The sequence below is a fragment of the Durio zibethinus genome, chromosome 6, assembly GCF_047325235.1.
Source record: "Durio zibethinus cultivar Kanyao isolate XHJ-2024 chromosome 6, ASM4732523v1, whole genome shotgun sequence".
Classification (NCBI taxonomy): domain Eukaryota; kingdom Viridiplantae; phylum Streptophyta; class Magnoliopsida; order Malvales; family Malvaceae; genus Durio; species Durio zibethinus.
The window spans coordinates 31,138,248-31,157,362 of NC_143167.1; the positions used below are offsets into that span (position 1 = coordinate 31,138,248).

General features: G+C 36.5%; 2 protein-coding genes across 3 annotated transcripts; both read left to right on the forward strand.

Annotated features, from left to right (window-relative positions):
- The first annotated feature begins 1,269 nt into the window (after window positions 1-1,269).
- On the forward strand, window positions 1,270-10,101 carry LOC111284181 (formin-like protein 13). 2 transcript variants are annotated; one of them, XM_089762882.1, is made up of 19 exons: window positions 1,270-1,315; window positions 1,398-1,487; window positions 1,879-2,579; window positions 3,030-3,251; window positions 3,327-4,909; window positions 5,024-5,147; window positions 5,583-5,654; window positions 6,464-6,562; window positions 6,744-6,785; window positions 7,030-7,110; window positions 7,200-7,250; window positions 7,337-7,418; window positions 8,028-8,122; window positions 8,309-8,380; window positions 8,467-8,583; window positions 8,658-8,726; window positions 8,816-8,882; window positions 9,144-9,684; window positions 9,822-10,101. In XM_089762882.1, exons 2-18 carry the CDS (start codon window positions 1,415-1,417, stop codon window positions 9,176-9,178), a joined length of 3,585 nt encoding a protein of 1,194 aa, XP_089619008.1. In that variant the 5' UTR covers window positions 1,270-1,315; window positions 1,398-1,414; the 3' UTR covers window positions 9,179-9,684; window positions 9,822-10,101. The 2 variants fall into 2 exon arrangements, with proteins under 2 accessions (XP_089619008.1, XP_022728630.2); XM_022872895.2 differs by having other exon boundaries at window positions 9,298-9,684.
- Window positions 10,102-12,545: 2,444 nt separating this feature from the next.
- Window positions 12,546-17,034, forward strand: LOC111284182 (uncharacterized). The gene is made up of 9 exons (XM_022872898.2): window positions 12,546-14,563; window positions 14,654-14,713; window positions 14,812-14,914; window positions 15,017-15,091; window positions 15,183-15,327; window positions 15,423-15,492; window positions 15,816-15,881; window positions 16,389-16,511; window positions 16,627-17,034. The coding sequence occupies exons 1-9, from the start codon at window positions 13,279-13,281 to the stop codon at window positions 16,800-16,802; spliced, it is 2,103 nt and encodes a 700-aa protein (XP_022728633.2). The 5' UTR covers window positions 12,546-13,278; the 3' UTR covers window positions 16,803-17,034.
- Window positions 17,035-19,115: the final 2,081 nt, after the last annotated feature.

Below are 19,115 nucleotides of genomic sequence, written 5' to 3' on the forward strand. Positions count from 1 at the left end.
AGTTATTCGCTAGAAGCTAAGAAGAAATACCCAATGCCATTTTGACAATTCTTGCATGTTTGATCCATTAATGAATGCTTTTAATGAATGTGCTGTCAATGATTATTTAATTACTTGGGAACTCCCAATTTAAGGTACAGTTAGGAGAATTTTATTTTCTGCCAATTTGTTTGCTGTTTACACCATGCACATTCAACGTTTTCATCAAATTTAGATTTTAAGTGTTCAGTTGAAAGCATTGAAAATCAGATGCTTTTACTTACGGATGCAAAAATAGGCATCTCCCCTTCTGCAAGCTTCTTACCAGGATTTGAGGAAACTTCAATAACGTCACATGACCACTTAATCACAAGTTTGGCATTGCTAACTGAGTTTTCCAGATGCAGAGGTCATTCATGATGTTGACATGTTCAGGTTAAAGCAGATGGTAAACCCCCAAAACAACTAAAACCCTTTTGTTTCCAACTGATTTTCTTTCATCTTTATCTCCTTCATCATATATCCTGACGGTACAGAGAGTAATGGCTATATCCTGAAAATTCCGGCCCAACCGCCAAAGCTTTATGAGATTTTATTGAGACTTTCCTAGTATTTACTAGCTGCCTTGTGGTCAACCCAACAACTTGAAAGTAACCAATCTTGAACTTGAATTAATTTCTCCATTCCCATCTTCTAATTATTATGTAATATTAAAAAAAATTCTACCCTTTTATCATAAACATGAAGATAATAAAAAAAAAGTATATAATTGAAATTGTAAGCATAGATTAATGAAAAGTGAAAACTGAAAGGAAGAGAAAAGGAGACAATTTCTACCTTTTCGGGTTTTCCCAAAATCCCAATCATTTTCTACGTAATTGGTTCGTAAAAAAAATGAAAATGAAAGAAAATACCGCATAAAACAAAACAAAAATTAGATAAATGTGAAGTGGTAGATGTCGGCAATAGATGGTATCCACGTCATAAAACGACACTCAGTTAGGTGACAGCTGACAGATTCTCCACTTTCTTGTCAGCTGCAAAGCTGAAGCCCAAACCTTTTTAGGGCACTGCACGAACAAACTAACAAACTCTATCTCTCTATCTCTTTCGTTATTCTATCAAATCAAATCATTATTTTGAGAATCTTTTGGTTTTTTCAGTATCGAACAACAAACACTAAAAGAAACAGAAATAAATATACCCACCAAATCATTTCCTTTATCTGCAAGTCTAAAAGTCTTTCAATTTAATTTCCAATAAATATCACAACCCAACCAACAAACAAATAGAATTCCACAATTCACTTTCAACAACTCCTTATTCCAAGGGCAAGGTCTGTTTTTTTTTCTTCTTTTATTTTTATTTTTATTTTTTTTTACTGCTTTGGAGTCTGATTTAGTTGTTGTGTTTTCAAGGATTTTGGACCACAGACATGGCCTTGTTTCGTAAACTCTTTTACAGGAAGCCACCTGATGGCCTTCTGGAGATCTGTGAACGTGTCTACGGTACGTTGGGTTTTCTTGGCTTTCTTCAATTTGCATTCTTTATTTTTATTGGTAATGCTAAAAATAAAAAGTTTATGTTTTTATTGGATTTTAGTTGTCTAACTTTTTTGAAATGTGGAGATGTTGGTCACACCGGAAATGATTAATATTTGGGTGATTAAATATGACTTTTGAAAAAATTGCTGTTTTTTAAAATATGGGTTTCTGTTTGGTCGCTTAGGAAATTTGGGAAAGAATGCAAAGTTTGATTTTTGAATTCTTTGTTTAAGTGTGTACGAGCAGATGATAAAAAAATACCCAGAGTTTAGCTAAATGAATTTTAACTTGTTTCTTATTCTGCAATTTTATCAATTGGTGTTTGACAAATTGTGTGTGCTGTGATTGCATATAGTTTTTGATTGCTGCTTTACTATTGATGCTTGGGAAGAAGAAAACTACGAAGTCTACATAAAAGGAATAGTTAGTCATCTTCAAGATCACTTCCCTGATGCTTCATTCTTGGTCTTTAATTTCCGAGAAGGAGAACCACAAAGCCAGATCGCTGAATTTCTATCTGAGTATGATATGACGATAATGGATTACCCTCGTCAGTATGAAGGGTGCCCATTAATCGCAATGGAGGTGCTCCACCATTTTCTGAGATCGTGCGAAAGCTGGCTTTCACTTGGTCAGCATAATTTGCTGCTAATGCATTGTGAACGGGGTGGTTGGCCAGTCTTGGCCTTCATGCTGGCTGCATTGCTATTATATAGGAAGCAGTACAGCGGAGAGCAGAAGACGTTGGACATGATATACAGGCAAGCTCCTCGTGAGCTTTTGCAGTTGCTTTCACCCCTGAATCCAATGCCTTCACAATTGAGATATTTACAGTATGTCTCAAGGAGGAATGTGGCCTCAGAATGGCCTCCTTTGGATCGAGCTCTCACCTTGGATTGCATCATTCTTAGATACATTCCAAATGTTGATGGAGAGGGAGGCTGCCGTCCAATATTTAGAATATATGGACAGGATCCTTTTCTTGTTGTTGATAGAACTTCAAAAGTTTTGTACTCAACCCCCACAAGAAGCAAATCTATCCGGTATTATAAGCAGGTAATATCACATCTTTCTAGTTTTTTATATCAGTTTCCATTCTCATTCCCTTCCCCTTTTTCGTTATTAAAGGAAAGTGGTTGACATTCCTAAATATCTTTTAAGGATTTTGAAGCATGTCACACATCTAAATTACAATCTTGAGACTAATCTTGAAGACTAGTGAGGGATGTGATACCTTTTCGTCTTAGGTGCTTCAGTTGTTAATTAGGATACGTCTGCTATATATAACCTTGTTTTGTTGTTCAAATTTGGGGAGTTATGCTCTAATATATGAAAAAGTCATTAATTTTTATAACAATAATCTCCTTACTCTATGTATAGACACGTACCCACATACGGTTTGGGCCTATGCTTGTTCATATTATCACATCTTTTGTATAGACGTGTTTGATTCTACTCTAGAGCAAGTGATTGTCTTAACTCTTACCTTTTACTAATCTATTGCAGAAAGAGTGTGCGCTTGCTAAAATTGACATAAATTGCCATATTCAAGGTGATGTTGTGGTTGAGTGTATCAACTTGAATGATGACATGGAAAGAGAGGGGATGATATTCAGGGTTGTGTTTAACACAGCTTTTATTAGATCAAACATTTTGATGCTCAATCGTGATGACATTGATATTTTATGGGATGCCAAGGAGCTGTTTCCAAAAGAATTTAGAGCTGAGGTATATATTTTTGTACATTTTGCTTGTAATTTTGTGGTTCTTTTTTTCTAATAAAAAGTTGCCCTCTGTATGAAGATTCTTTTCTCAGAAATGGATGCTGCTTCTTCCATTATTTCCATGGATTTTTCTTGCTTTGAAGATAAAGAAGGTCTTCCAATGGAAGCATTTTCCAAAGTTCAAGAAATCTTTAGTAATGTTGACTGGATGGATCCTCGGGCAGATGTTGCATTCAACGTGCTTCAACAAATAGGTGCATCAAATATTGTCCAAGAAAAGTCTGACAGTGATTGGAATAGCAGCGTGAACCTCAGCCCTCGGCTGGGGAGATTAAGTCCTAAAAATCTTCAGAAGGAAAAAAAGCTCACGGGATTACCAAGTAGCCCAAGGAGTCCTGCATCTATGGGTATGAAGATTCTGCCTGCACCCTCACAAGAGTCATCTATTGATTCAGATGCAAGTAAGGAGGCTAAGCCCCAAGACTCTTACATTGAACCATTCGCTCGGTCTGATGTCACGCATCAACAAAATAACCAGTATACTGCGAATTTGCTTGATTCTGTATCATCTGTTGGTCGGGTCAGTCATTTAACTACAACATCTGCAGCTGCAGTAAATGTTTCTCGGGCAGTGTCAAATATACCTAAAGTGGATGAAACTAAAAGCATTTCAATTTCATCCCAAGCGCCTCTACCTCCTCCAGTTCAACCTCCCTCAAGTTCTGGTGGAACAAAAGCTCTTCCTCATCCCCCACCACCTCCACCATTGCCAACTCCTCTTTCTTCAGCATTAGAACCATTAAAGTCTTCACCTGCCAAAGAAACTGGAACTTACTTACAGGACAAAAATCAGACTGCATTAGCCAAAGATCAGTCTTCGAAGGCTTCCTCTTCTACTTCCACTCCAGCCTTTGCAATAGCTTCAACTTTGACACCTCCTTTAACACCACCTCGCAAGGAGAACCCAGCTGTTAGAGTGATCCTTCCTGCTGTTCCTCCACCTCCTCCAACACCGCCTTTGAAAGAGAGTGGTGTACCTCTGGACGCATCTCCATCATTGGAGGAAAATTTAGCTTTGAGAGCTACAACTCCAGCAGCACCTATACCTCCTCCTGCATCTCCTTTGAATAAAATTGAAGCTGTTAGAGATGGACTTCTTGCAGTGCCTCCACCTTCTCCTCCTCCAACACGTGTTAGAGCTGGGCCTCCTATAGCCCCCCCACCTCCTCCTCCAATGCCACCTTTGAAGGAAAATTCAGCTTCTAGATCTGCATCCCCGCCACCTCCACCTCCTTTTCATTCCAGGCAAGCGGCAATTCATACAGCTTCATCATTAGCACCCGCACCACCACCACCACCCACCCCTCCCTTGTCATCAAATTCTTCTCAAGTTCCTGCTGCCCCGCCTCCCCCTGCTCCTTTTGGTAAAAAGACAAATGCTGTTTCTCCAGAAACTCGATCTATAGGTAGTAGTGGATCTTCAGCTCCTGCACCACCACCTTTTATTTCTTCCACGAATCCAAAGAATAGACTTCTGTCGCGTACGATTAGTTCAAAGAGTCACCAGACCAAGAAACTAAAGCCATTGCATTGGTTGAAGTTATCTAGAGCTGTGCAGGGAAGCCTATGGGCTGAAGCACAAAAATTGGGTGAAGCTTCCAAGTATGTGCTGCTCTGCTAAGTTTGGTTTTTGTTTTCTTTTTAAGTTTCGTTCAAGTATTATGGTCTTTTTCTTGTTTCCTTTTATTTTATTGGAATGGTTACCCCTCTTTGTAGGGCTCCAGAGATTGACATGTCAGAGCTTGAGCATCTTTTCTCAGCAGCAGCTCCTAATACAGATCGTGGAAGTAAATCAAGTTCGCGTACAGCACGTGGGCCAAAATCTGAGAAGGTGCAACTGGTAATGGAATTTTATATATATATATATATATATATATATTTAAGTGATACAGTTGATGGTTTAATTGCTTGTTTCATAGATGTTAGCATCTGTAGTTTAAGTCCGCATGCTATACAATTTAACCTTGGCTGAATGTGTTGTATATTAAATACTAAGTGCATTTTTCATCCACTTTCTTGTCATTGCTCATCTGCTTGCCAAGGGAAATAGGAAGCATTGTAATACCGCTCCAGATTGGAAACTTGAATCAAGCGACCTAGATGCTAAAACCCTTTTGTTTCCAAATGGTGCACATAAGAAATGCAAACTTTCAGTCTGATTCATACTCACACATGAACTGAGACTTATTCCGTGGGCTTTGTGATGATAACTATATCATGAACCTTATTATTATATTTTTAGTATGCCTTTGTTTAATATCATTCCTTCTTGCAGATTGACCACAGACGTGCATATAATTGCGAAATCATGCTTTCAAAAGTGAAAGTGCCTTTGCCTGACTTAATGGTAGGTTGAATCGTATTATCCACAGCTTGTAATTATTGATTTCTCTAACATTGTTGCTCTGCAACCTTACTTTTGGTTAATCTTAATCCTCAAATCAACTGCAAACCCATATCCTAGCATTGGATTCTATTTTGTCCTTTCACCAATTCGCTGCTTATTCATCTTAACATCCTGGTCTCTTTTTGCTTAACAAATGTACATATATGTGTAACAACTTAGTCCTTCAGACCGCCTATGGTTTTAGATTGTTTGGAAATGGTACTAAGTTTTGATGGACAGTGAAAAGCTTAGCTTATATGCAGTTTTAAGGATAAAGCTTACTGTAATTTCTGGATACCAAGGGAGACGTTGAAAATATTAGTGCAGAAGCTACACAAACTTTTTTATTAATAAAAGCTTGGTCCGCATCTTTAGCTTTATAAAATGTGCACGCTAAATCCTATTCTGATTTCCTCGGTATATCCAGAAGTCAGAACACAATGTACTATTAAAAAATGGCAGACCTTTAGGGTTCTCTCATTCCTGGCCAAAAGAAAACATTATATTGCTCATTTAGAAATGCATTTTTGAACATCTTTGTGCTACCAAATGCTAGTCCGGATTTTGTAAGTGCTTAATAATATGAATGTTCACTCAATAAGAACAAATATCAACTTGTATGCACAAATGCATCTCCATTCGAATGTGGGTTCAGAAAAGCAAAAAAGTCGCAATATGTGAATATAGTGAACAATCTATTTATAATTCAATCAGATTAGGTTAGTATCTCGTGCTTGTTAGCCTGACACTATTTAATGAAACTTTCGCAGAGTTCGGTTCTTGCCTTGGAAGAATCAGCATTAGATGTTGACCAGGTTGAAAACCTCATAAAATTTTGTCCTACCAAAGAGGAGATGGAAGTACTAAAGGTGAAACGAATCATTATTATTTGATTAATAATTTTTTAAAATCCTTCATCATAGTAACATTAGACTTGATGGTCTCCTCTAATCATCTTTCTGCCTTTATTGTAGTCAAAACATCTTATATTCAAGGTACTGGTATTATCTTTTCCTTGAGTTATAATTGCTTTCATAACTCCTTGTTTAGGGCTACACTGGAGAAAAGGAAAAGTTGGGGAAATGTGAACTGGTATGTAGGATTTTATTGCTGTTTCTATATTTCTTGTCTGCTAGGTCTCTTCTTAAAATTTTGAGTGATTGTTAACCAGTATACTTTCTGTTGAATATCATAATTTGTCATCAACAGGAAAGGGACATTTGAACTAGCCAATTTGGCTTTCACTTGAATAGCTTTTGAATATTAACAACCTATGAACTTTTATATTATCAATAATCACTAATGGATCAATATTTTTCATGGACCTCTGAAACAGTTCTTCTTGGAGCTAATGAAAGTTCCCAGAGTAGAATCCAAACTCAGGGTGTTCTCTTTTAAGATACAGTTTCGCTCCCAGGTTTGACCAAAATCTGTACCCAAATTCCAGAGTTGCTAAATGTTCTTGGCTTTTCTTTGTAGCTTATCTGGCCTTCAATTGTCCTTTAGGTTTCTGACCTCAGACGTAGCCTTAATGTTGTAAACTCTACAGCAGAGGAGGCAAGTTATACTTTTTTGCTTTTCTGTGAACTGCTTTAGGTATCCAATGATTGACAACATATTAATGTCAAAACTTCTCTTATCAGATCAGAAATTCTGTCAAATTGAAGAGAATCATGCAGACAATTCTTTCGTTGGGAAATGCTTTGAACCAGGGAACTGCAAGGGGTGAGTTAAGTATGATTTGTCTGGTACAGGAACAATGGTAACACGCTATCATACATGCATATCCTCAATATTAGGAGGCATCATAATCAACAGTGAAAGATTGATTATAAGTCCTAATTGGGATCGTCCAGGCTCCAAATGTGCATCCGAATTTAGTGCTAATGACATTTGCTAATTATGATCAAGTGTCTGGTGAATGCCCTTACAATACTCTTTTCTATTTTTTTACTTGAAAACTTCTTTGAACCACCGATCTCTATCTCTTTCAAGATTTAACTTTTCTTTTTTTTTCCATTTATGTCACCCGCTTCTCATTGCATTGTCAAGTCGTCCTTGGCTTTGGCTTAACTATCTGACCTCTAACCCTGATACAGCTTAAGATGCCTTTGAGTATCGAGTTTCAGTCAACTGTCTTATGTCATCGTCATGAATCCAAATCTATTAGATTTAGCTTCACAGTCCTCATTAATATTTTTTTGCTTATTTTCTTATTGTTGTTCTTTTTCTTTTTTTTTTACATTTGCTTATGTCCTGTCTTCTGCTTTTCTAATGTTTCTTTAATGATGTTAATTTTTGCACTTTTTATTCAATGTCAATGTTTTTTTTTAGGTTCTGCTATTGGATTTAGGTTGGATAGTCTTCTCAAACTAACCGATACACGTGCGCGGAACAACAAAATGACTCTCATGCATTACCTTTGCAAGGTACAAGTTGTGATCCATCATTTGGATGTGCTGTGACCATAACCGTACCCTTTATTTATTGATTCTAAAGTATTTATGAATCTGTACTGATTTTTCCCCCTAAATTAGTTTCTTTAATCTGGTAACCATCTGTCAAAAGTTTAACATTTTGAGTTGGTCACAATAATCCTGAATAATAAATCGTAGGTGCTTGCTGATAAGCTTCCAGATCTACTGGATTTTTCAAAAGATATTTCCAGTTTAGAACCTGCGTCAAAGGTATGTTACCTGTTCTTGGTGAAAATAATTTTACGAAGACATAAGTTAGAGCTAGCATTTTTGGCTGATGTGTGGTTCCCATCTAGATACAACTGAAATTTTTGGCAGAGGAAATGCAAGCCATAAGCAAAGGATTAGAGAAAGTTGTGCAGGAACTGTCCAGTTCTGAAAATGATGGACCTGTGTCCGAAAATTTCCGTGAGGTATTTTAAGCATATAATTCGTTTTAATGTATGTAAAATATAATATTTTTCTTAATGTTTCTTTTGTTGTCCAGACTTTAAAGGAGTTCCTTTGTTTTGCCGAATCCGAAGTGAGATCCCTGGCTTCACTATACTCGGGGGTGGTAGGTGTCTAGATTGTGTTTCAAACAGTGGCACTCTTGTATTTGTTTTCCATATTAAACCACTCATTATCTGAGTTCTTTATTAACAGGGTAGAAATGTGGATGCGTTGATTCTTTATTTTGGAGAAGATCCAGCTCGTTGTCCCTTTGAACAAGGTATTTGATAGTTGTCATCAGTTTGTACTGCCACTTACATCTTGACTGTTGCTGAATTATACAAAAGTAAAACCTTTGACTTTAATCTAGTACAAAAATGAAAGAAGAAATTGAAAAAAATGAAAAGAGGAAGCTTAGTCTGCTGCTCGAGTCTAAAATGCTTCTATATCTCTGTTTATTAGCCTATAATGTTTCAAATGTGCTTCTTTTTCCTGTAAGAATGAAGACCTAATTTCTGGTTACTTCTGTTGGAGATTCAAGGATACCCTCCTGTTCATCTGGTTTACTTCATTTGAAAATCGCTTACTTCCTTGTATTCATTTTAATGGACAGCTGAAGTTAAGTTACTTTTTACTAGTTTTTATTTTTCTTTGTATTTTATATTATTCTTCTAAACTATTGCTGTCTGCTGTAGTTACTTCGACTCTACTCAATTTTGTAAGGATGTTTAACAAAGCTCATGAAGAGAACTGCAAGCAGCTTGAGCAAGAAACGAAAAAGTCAACGAAAAGTGAGAAGTTGAAGATGAATGCTTCGCAGAACAAATCAGAAAATATATTACAAACTTCTATTGAGAGCAGCAATGTTAAATGATTCAGAGATCATCCTAAACTGCTTCCATTCTCAGGAGAAGAGAGGGTAGAGGAGTCCAACAAGTATTTAAATTAGCAGAAAAAGAAGGTGGAGGGGTTGCTGTTGTTGAGAGGAGAACGTATGGTTGACTGATACATCAAATGTGGAATTTAAATGTGAAAGTGATGCATTTCATCACAAACTCGAAGCTTTTGAGTGGCAAGCACTAGTAAGTACTAAGTACTAACCTATTGCGGTTCATTTTCAGCCATGTCCCCTAGTTTAGGTCAATAACTCCGCCTCTTCATTTCTTCCCTTCCATACTATATAACTTACTGATTTGGTCTATCATTTTTGTTGGAGCAGAGATGGAGTTAAACTATTCGATTACTTCCGTAGGCAACTTGTAAAATATCCACTCACAGAACTCGTAAGTAGTTTTCCAGAAAGATTTTGGGGATTGTGAATCTCTTTTTTCCCCCATCAAAATTTTGTTTGTTACTTTTGTTTGATTTTCATGAGTTTGCTTTTGGCCAATGTCATGTTTTGTTTCACAACAAATATATCATTGTGGAAACTGTATATCTGCTATATTTATTGATGGGGCTCCTTTGCACAAAATAGATATCTTAAGCTTCATCTTTGATTTTACAGCTTTATATAGTTTGCGAAATTAGATTATATTTAAGATTCCATAGGTTTAATTTGGTTGAAATTTGTGCATTATTACATTTTATGCATAGCATTCAAGAAGTTTCACCCATTTCCACAAGCTTTATGGGAAAAGGCATACAACTTTCTGGAAAACTCAAGTCAGGTGTCTGGCGTCCTATTTTAAGTCTTTGAAGTCTGTTTCGTGGCTTCCTGTCAAGCCAACGGATCCAAACCATCCATGTGAAAGTACATTGAAAACAAAGACATTTTGCTGATAGTTCTTTGTTAGGATTTTACCATAGCCTGATCATGATTGAATAATGATTCTATTTTTCTACGCAACAAGGATTTTCAATCCTATTTCCAGATTATACAAACAACAGAATGAGAAATAATCAAATACCCTTTTTTTGCCTTTCATTCCTTGTCGATTTATAATATCTGACAGATGCTAAATCAACCCCCCTTTTAACTTTATTTATAGTTGTTGGAGCTTAGTTCAAGTGTTGGAAGGGTCAAAGTTTGGCAAAAATTATCAATTATTTTATCATTTTTTACCCTGCCAACTACTTGTATGCCATTCTCAACGCTTACTGCAATCCCTATATCAGAATTTGATGAAATTTTTGCGAGATTTGATGAAATTTATGGCATTTTCCCACGCAACAAACTGGACCATGATTATCAATTTTCTAAAACCAAGTCGTTACTGATAGTTGACGATTGTGGGTCACCTGTCACCAATATCCATCACCCCACAATACTCAATCAAATTATATATAAACTAAGTTTTGCTCAGCTGAATCGAATCGGCCATTGCTTTGGTACTCTAAATTCTTAAATTATGTGGGAGTAAGTGAGCTACTTTACAATATTTAATCAAAATCAGAGCTCATCTGTCAGAATGTTTACTGCAAATGTAAATGTATCAGCTTTAAAATCCTCAGAATAAGTATATTTAAATATTGGAAATATTTTGTGTCTTGGTGACATAATTAGGTAGCATATCTTGCTAGGCGTGCGAACCATGTGCCTTCAACGGAACAAAATGGGGAGGGGAATCCCAACTCTATAGTTTACTCTATCACTGCGTAGCTGCTTAAGTTATACTTGAGATTATTCTCTGTAATCAATGCCAAATCCAACAAATTGGCTCCCTATTTTTGTTGCTACTCCCTAAATTTTTATTGATTTGGATCTTACTGACTCATTTTTAACATATCAAATGAAGCTTTGACTTCCATGATCTCCGGGATTGTGAAATCCGAAGTTTGATGCATTGGTTTGTTTAGTTTGATGTGTATAAACTTGGTTGTCAATATTGGTGAAAATTCCCGATTACTTGGTCTTTAGGTGCCTAACTCGGTGGCCTTAATTATGACTAATTGTGGAGTTCAGATTGTTGTTGCAGTCCTCGCCACGTTTCTAGCTGTACTTTTTTTTTCACCATTTCAAACATACTATATTCCATTGTTACAGGTTCCTTCAATTTAAGAGGGTGAACTGCTCCAAGTCTGAGACTGAATCTCAAATCCAACCTTTTTTCAAAAGAGAGACACCCCACCTATATAAGGGGGAAAAAAAAAAGAAGAAAAGCAGTGCTTTTTAACGTTGCAAACACAAATTATTACCCATAATTATTAGATTGGTAAATTGGTGTCGGTGGGAACAAGAGTACAACTTCAATTTGTCCATACATGGAGGCAGCTCTTGGCATGATATGACCTCACATGCTTGTTAAAAGAAAGGGTGGGATGGTGGGGTAGGGTTGCAACCTTACAATTTACTGTGCTCTTCATGTACTAATTGGATTTACCAGTTAGCCTTACGCCAAACATTCCTCCCGTATGCCATAAGCCTTCGTGTTTGTGACAGTATGACCTATTTTAGTTGTCTTTTTCTTGCAATTTCCTGATGCGAGGTTTTAACATCTCATTCTGGGGAGCTAAGAAGATTGCCTCTGCTATTTGATGATGTCTCAAAAGTGGGTTAAGGGGTTTTATGAAATTTTGGCTCGAATTGGCCTGACTTGTAATTTGATAAAGTTTCTCCAAGCTCAACTTTTTTCAGAAAAATTTTCATTCGAAGATAACTGATTAAAATCAGTTTAACAGAAACAAGAGCTTTGGAAAGTCAACTTTTTATATCTGATATAAGTGGGAATTCTCTTGAGCCAATTCAACTTGGATTATTTTTGGATAAAACGAAAAGCATGGATTCCCTTCATTCACCAGTCAAGCATTTCTTTTGAACGTGCCACCAAACAGTCCACTCTAGTTAAGACTAATCAGCCAAACCAAAACATGGGTCTCAAGGCCTGACAATGACAATATTCACCGACCGAACCGTAGGATTTTTTTGTTTGTTTTCACTTTATCTATTTTTGGTGTTCGGATTTTTGATCTTTAGAAAATGATTCCGGCTTAAAATTAGACCATAATAAGGATTGAGCACGAAAATTATGAGGCAACAAAGCTACCTTTAAAAACAAAAGCCTCAAAATTTTCCCCAGGCTTTGGCCAAGTTTGGGAGGCTACGCCAAGGATTGCCTAGCAATTTTTTCACACCACGTGTTTTTTCATGCCTCAGATACAAAGAAAATTAGCAGAAGAAAGGAAACCATCTCTCAGCAAGGACAATGTCTCCATTTTGCATGTGAAAATGGTCTACCCCTTTTGGTTGCATAGATTACAGTGAGCTCTCAGTCTCAGATATCCCTTTGATAATGAAAAAGAGAGAAACAAATATGCAAAAGGAAAATAAAGAAACAAAAGAAGACAGAGAAAAAATGTGATCCTTCACAACCGCCCCATATCATTCAACCCCACCACGTCTGTATCTCAGACTTCTCATGAGTAGCCAAAGCCAACATTAATTAAAAAGAAAGAAACCAGAACAAAAGAGAAAAAGAAAAGGTAAAGGAACCCAATCCTCCGTCCCTTGCAACTCACTCACTCTTATCTCTCTGTGTTTCTCTCTCTCTCTCTCTCTCTCTCTCTCTCTCTCTCTCTCTCAAGAGCTTAGGAAAGGGGAAGCTAAAGTTCCACCCCACCAACCTCCATTTCTTCAACTCGAAGCCTCTTATCCAATAATTAACATCCATGTGCCGGTAGTACTCAATTACAGGAAAGGAAGAGTAAAAGAAGATGAGATAAAAAGGAGGAAAGAGATGGATTTGAGTAATAGAAGAGCTGGAGCTAAGAGCAGTGTTGTTGCAGGGTCAGTGTGGGAAACTAGAATGAAGAGTGATGAAGTCAAAGGCGGAATTAAAGTTTTCAATGGAGAAGAAAACAGTAATGCTGAAGAAAATAGTGATGGTGGTAATAAAAAATTGAGCTTGAAGAAAGGCCAAACTATTGGCGGTGTGGCTGTTAATAGCAAGAGAAAGACTTGGAAAGGTGAAAGCATTGAAGGGTTTGAGAAGAACCCAATTCATATTGCCTCAGGCAAAACTGAGGAGCAGTGCAAGGAGTTGAGTGCGAATGTTGATGGAATTAAGAAAAGCCCAATTCGGATAGCTAAAGGAAGATTCATGGAACATTGCAAAGACTTGAGCTTGTCTGTTGATGGAATTAAGAAGGCTCCAATTCAGGTTAAGAAAGGAAGATCTGAAGGAACTAAGGAGCTAAGTAAGTCTGTTGATGGAATTGAAAGAAGCCCAATTCATTTGAAGAAGCCAAGATCTGAAGTTCCTAAAAGGTCTGCTAAGCTGAGTAAAGATGTTGTTGAATCTGGTGAGAGAATAGAGGGGAATTCAGCTCAATTAAGGAAGGCAAAATCAGATTCAGTTAAGGCCTCGGATCAGTCTGATAGTGGAAACAGGAATGAAGGGAATTCACTTCAATTGAGGAGGTCGAAATCGGAGGAGAATAAAGTTCTGGTTTTGGATGATCAAAAAAATGGTAATAATGTTTCCATTGAAGAAAATGAGAAGAACCCAGTTGAAACAGAGAAGAATGGATCTGAGTCTGCGGAGAACTGTAAAGAGTTTGGTGTGTGCCAAGACAAGGTCATTTCAAGCAGTACAAGCAATGGAAATATAGTGAAATCATCTCCTGAATTATTAATTGATGATGATGATGATGATGATAATGATGGTGAAAATGTTGAAGATGATGAAGAAATTTATGAAGAAGAGGAAGAAGAGGAGGAGGAAATTGAGGTTGGTAATGAAAAGAAGAGCTTTGACATTAAGGAAATGAATGTACCAGAGGAGAAGCCTAACAAAGTTGCTAATGAAGTGAAGAAATTGCCAGAAGAAAAGCCCAACAAAGCTGTCAATGAAGTGAAGAAGTTACAAGAAGATAAACCTAGCAATGTTGTTAATGAAGTGAAGAAAATTAGCCAATTCCATAACAAAACTGCATCATTTTCTTCAACTGTGAATAAGCAGTCTCCACCAGTTGTAAAGCGTGCTACTTCAGTTTACACAACTGCTACAAAACCTACTTGTTGTAAGTATATGTTTCTACATGATGTTTTATTGAGATAAAATTTGTTTAGTTCTGAATGTTTATGACCGTACTGTTTTCCTTCGGTTTCAGCCTCAGATGATTACCATTACAAGAGTTTCCCGCAAACTCAGAACAAAATGCAGAATTTAGGTGGAAAATTGATTTCATTTCTTGGACAGATCAATGAATTTCATATTTGCAACTTGCTTAATTCTTCTTCTTCTTGTGTGTCTTTGTTAATCCTTCAGTTGATTTAGTCATGTGGAGAGACGTATCGAAATCCGCATTGGTCTTTGGGATGGGCACATTCATCATCATCTCATCCTCTTACACCCAGGACCTCAACATCAGGTCTTAAAATTTATCAATGAACACAAGTTTCAATTTTAACCTTCTCTGTTTTAAGACACAGTACATTACTAAAACTCTGTTTGATAAATGCTTCTTCTACAGCTGTATTTCTGTAATTTCCTATCTGGGTCTTGTTTACCTTGCTGCCATCTTTCTTTACAAATCAATCATCTGCAGGTAAAACCCTGCATCAGACGCCATGAATGATCAAATTTCTAAGTTTCAATCCATTTTTTAACCTTCTATTTTTCTGTCTATAACAATGCAGGGGAGTTGTGGATATAGATGAGTCGAGCTGTGTGCTTGGAGAAGAAGAAGCCGTTTGGATACTTAAATTGGTGCTTCCTTACTTGAACGAGTTCCTATTAAAGCTCAGAGCACTTTTTTCCGGTGATCCTGCTACCACAATGAAGGTAATTTCCATATTTCAAACATTTGTTATTCATTTTCATTTCTAACATTGAGCAGGAGGATGGAAAAAGAATTTGATCAATTGGGGCAATTGCAGTTGGCAGTACTGCTGTTTGTTTTGGCCAGGTGTGGCAGCTCCATAACAATCTGGAAAATGGCTAAATTGGGTAAGTTTGTTTGGTTGAAATCACAAATTTACCTTCTAATTTAAAAACAAATTTCTTTTTTTGTTATATAAATTAGACAACTTTTGAAAAACAACTCTATCATCAAAAAACAAATAGGTTGTCTCTTTTCTATCCAAGGACACTGTTGGTTTTTCCATGCAACAAAGTCCAAGTGAAATGAAAGAGTCGCATCGTTTTTACCACCCTGGAGTAATGACATGACAACTACAGAGAACAGAACTGTTTAAATTCTGTCAAGTGAAATGAAATCTGAATGCTTTTTCACTTTTAACTGATGCTTGGTTGTGCTCACTGTCTGTCAGGCTTTTTTGGCGTTTTCACCGTCCCAAAAGTCTGCTCTTCTTATTCCCACCAATTAACTGCATACGGTAAAATCCCATTCCCCCTTCATTATTACTCTAATCTACCGTTACAAAATATTTCAATCACACTACACATTGGATGCCCCACAATCGGACCTGATCTTTTAGATCCTGTTGGTCTGATTAATATAACGGCTCTTTTGTTTCTGGGTCCTACTCTTTTATCACTCAGGCTTAAAGTCAGTCTCCATCATTACATCATTATCTTCATTATCGGATTCTGATTCGAGCCATTTCCTTTATTATGCCCTTTTCATCATGTTTGGAATTTTATCCTCTGATTACAACCCTTCGCATGAAAGTTTTAGGTGAAAACTTGTTGCATTGTCATTCTTTATCTCGAATTTGGGTTGGTGGGGGTGGTTAAACGTGCTTAATATTATAGGATTAAGTAGTTCAAATAGCTTAATTTATTGGCTTTAAAATACAAAAGTGTTTGATTTAGTCTATTCTTATTTCTTAATTCAAAATCCAACATGATCTAATAATTTTCAAATCAATTTGAATACGAAGGAAAATTTTGGATTCGACGCTTCGGTGATGCATGGGATTCATGCACACATAAAAAAGCTGTGGCAATGGCAATCTTCACCCTGGTTTGGAACCTATCTTCGATTGTTGCTCGCGTTTGGGCTGGTGAGAAAAGTAGCTTCAGTTTTTCAACGAATTCAAAAGCTAACTTCCTTGCAAAGCTCGTCCAATTGATGGGTTTTCTTTTAACCATTTTTCTTCATGTTATAAAATTGTGTAGCCTTCATGCTTTTTGTGGCCCTCCGATATTATCAGCAAAAAATGGTGACAGATGATTGGGTGGATGATGAAGCTGAGCCCGGAAGTGGAGAAACATGGCAAGGACCCATGGAAAGACAAAGACATGGGCTTGGGTCATCTAGTGTTGAACCAAATAAAGTGAAGAAAGGGTCCTAAGATTTGGTCCATGCCTACATTGGCTGTCACATGACTTGTTCTTCCAAGTTGTTGATTTGGTTTTTTTCTTTTTTTTTTTTAAGATATAGTTTTATAGTAGTAATTCATTATATATGCATGTTTGGTTTATGTTACTTTACGTTACTAGCATGCTAATAAACGAGTGATATTCGATGTTGATTAAAATATTGGAAAAGAAAATGGAAAGTTATCAGGTTGTTTTTTTCTTTCACTCTATAATATGCTATATCAGTATATAAATCCGCTTCCTCAACATAAACTTTTAGCAGAAAAAATCAAAATTGTTAGAAATAAATAAGCATGCCAAATTCTTCAACTTGATGATGCACCGTAGTCTATAGATATGAAAATAAATTGTAGGTTTTGGATTTTGAATCATATATATTTTAATATTACTTTTTATAAATGATTATACGAATAGGTTAAACTTAGAGTTTAATTCTCTGTTATTTAATTCATCATGTTTTGGCCTTATTACCTAATGGGTTTAGTAAGGTTGAGCCAAACCCAACCTATTTGTTTTCCTTACTTAGGTAGATGACGATTCTACTTGGTTTTCAATAGCATTAATTAATCACGTCTGGCTAATGCATGGAAGTTCAAGATTAAATTATCAAATCAATATAAAGAAGAAGGGGGGGGGGGGGGAAGAAAAAGCTTTGGATGTTGTTTTATTCGAAATTTGGTACTCCATTATTCTACAAAATTTGTGTCTAAACCAATTTGAATCCACAGATCATAACAATTTGGCAGTGATATTGACTCATAGCTAACTTGAAGTGTATATGGTAGGTAACCTAGGCCTGTTTCATTATATTCCACTTCGTTTTAAACTGAAACACATGGTGATATTAGTGATAAACAATCTAAAAGAACATGATGATGGAACTAAACCCATGCACTGGTGGGAATGAATATATACTAATGGAAAATAAAATTAAAATTTTGGTTTAAAAAGTACAAGAATAATAACAGTATACAAATGTTAAAAGTGAGCTATATGAAACACTTTCAAAGTCTTGTACCTTCCCTCATGTAGCTGAATTCACAGCTTTCATTACTAGCATTTCTGTTCCTAGCTATTAACCGTATAGATAATGGACATTAGATGCAATTAGAATAAAAACTTGGAAACCCAGTTATCTCTCTGCCACAAGGTGCTATTGGGCTGAAGTTGACAGAAGCCGACTGCCGAGGGCCAAACCAGTTGCACTAGAGCTTGCCTGTGCAGGCTGCATGTATTGAGTTTCCAAATGTTCCGCTTCTTGTTACACCTAAAAATGGAATTTGAGTTCCCCTTAATAAAACTTTATCCAGAAATAAAACCACTTTCAAACTGTTCAAAGCATTGTACCACATGAAACTGATTGTATTTAATTCCCTGGATGATCTATTATGTATTTCATCTACCCTTCAGAGGTTTTAGGAGTCAAACTCAAAATCCATCGCCCTCCAACACTTTGGCTGGACAACTAGTACAGACATATAATCACAGTGCATGCAGTAACGTAATGTTTTGTCGAATAAGTGGCACGTAAATTAGACGCGATACCGAAGTTTTAGGGGGTTCTAGAGATCCTAATCACCTCATTAATCACGTTTATTAAGTTATTAAGAAAAGTAGAAATGCTTTATTAATTTTAAGCTTTGAGCTGGTAAGTAGATGTTTGTTTGTTTGTTTGTTTTTTTTTTTTTTTTATCATTCTTGGCTCTGCATTATTGAGCAGTGTTACGTAAAAGAGCATCCAATTGATAGGTTAGCTTTTCAACAAGATAAGGTGTGAATCAACCAGAAAGTTAGTGTAGTCACTCTCTCTGGCATGTGACATTTTCCTTGCAATCCACCTGTCTGTTACAAAATTTTCTCCAAACACCTTTCAATGCTGTCAATTAAATTTTAATTGATCATTTAAAAGGCTTGGTAATCTGTGTACTCCTTCAATCTTAGCCTCAGAACTGACCAACAATAAAGCTGTAGGAAAAATTCCCATTGGTATAAGTGTAAATTATTTGCATTTTTTTTTCATTTTATATACAAATTTGAGGTACTCCCCGGCCTTTTCCAGTACATATTCTGATGAGAATTCAGTAACTAGAATTCAAGTTCACAGAGAAATATATGAAATGAGTCATCATATTCAAATTCAGGACTCTTTTGTTTCAAACTTCTGTCGTTTAATATATCAAATAAGGTTCTGCGCATGCCATGTACCTCAGAAATCGAACCTGTCATTGTCCACTCCTTGATCTCGTGGTTCAGCCGCTGGTTTTGTTAGGTGATATGAGCTTTGT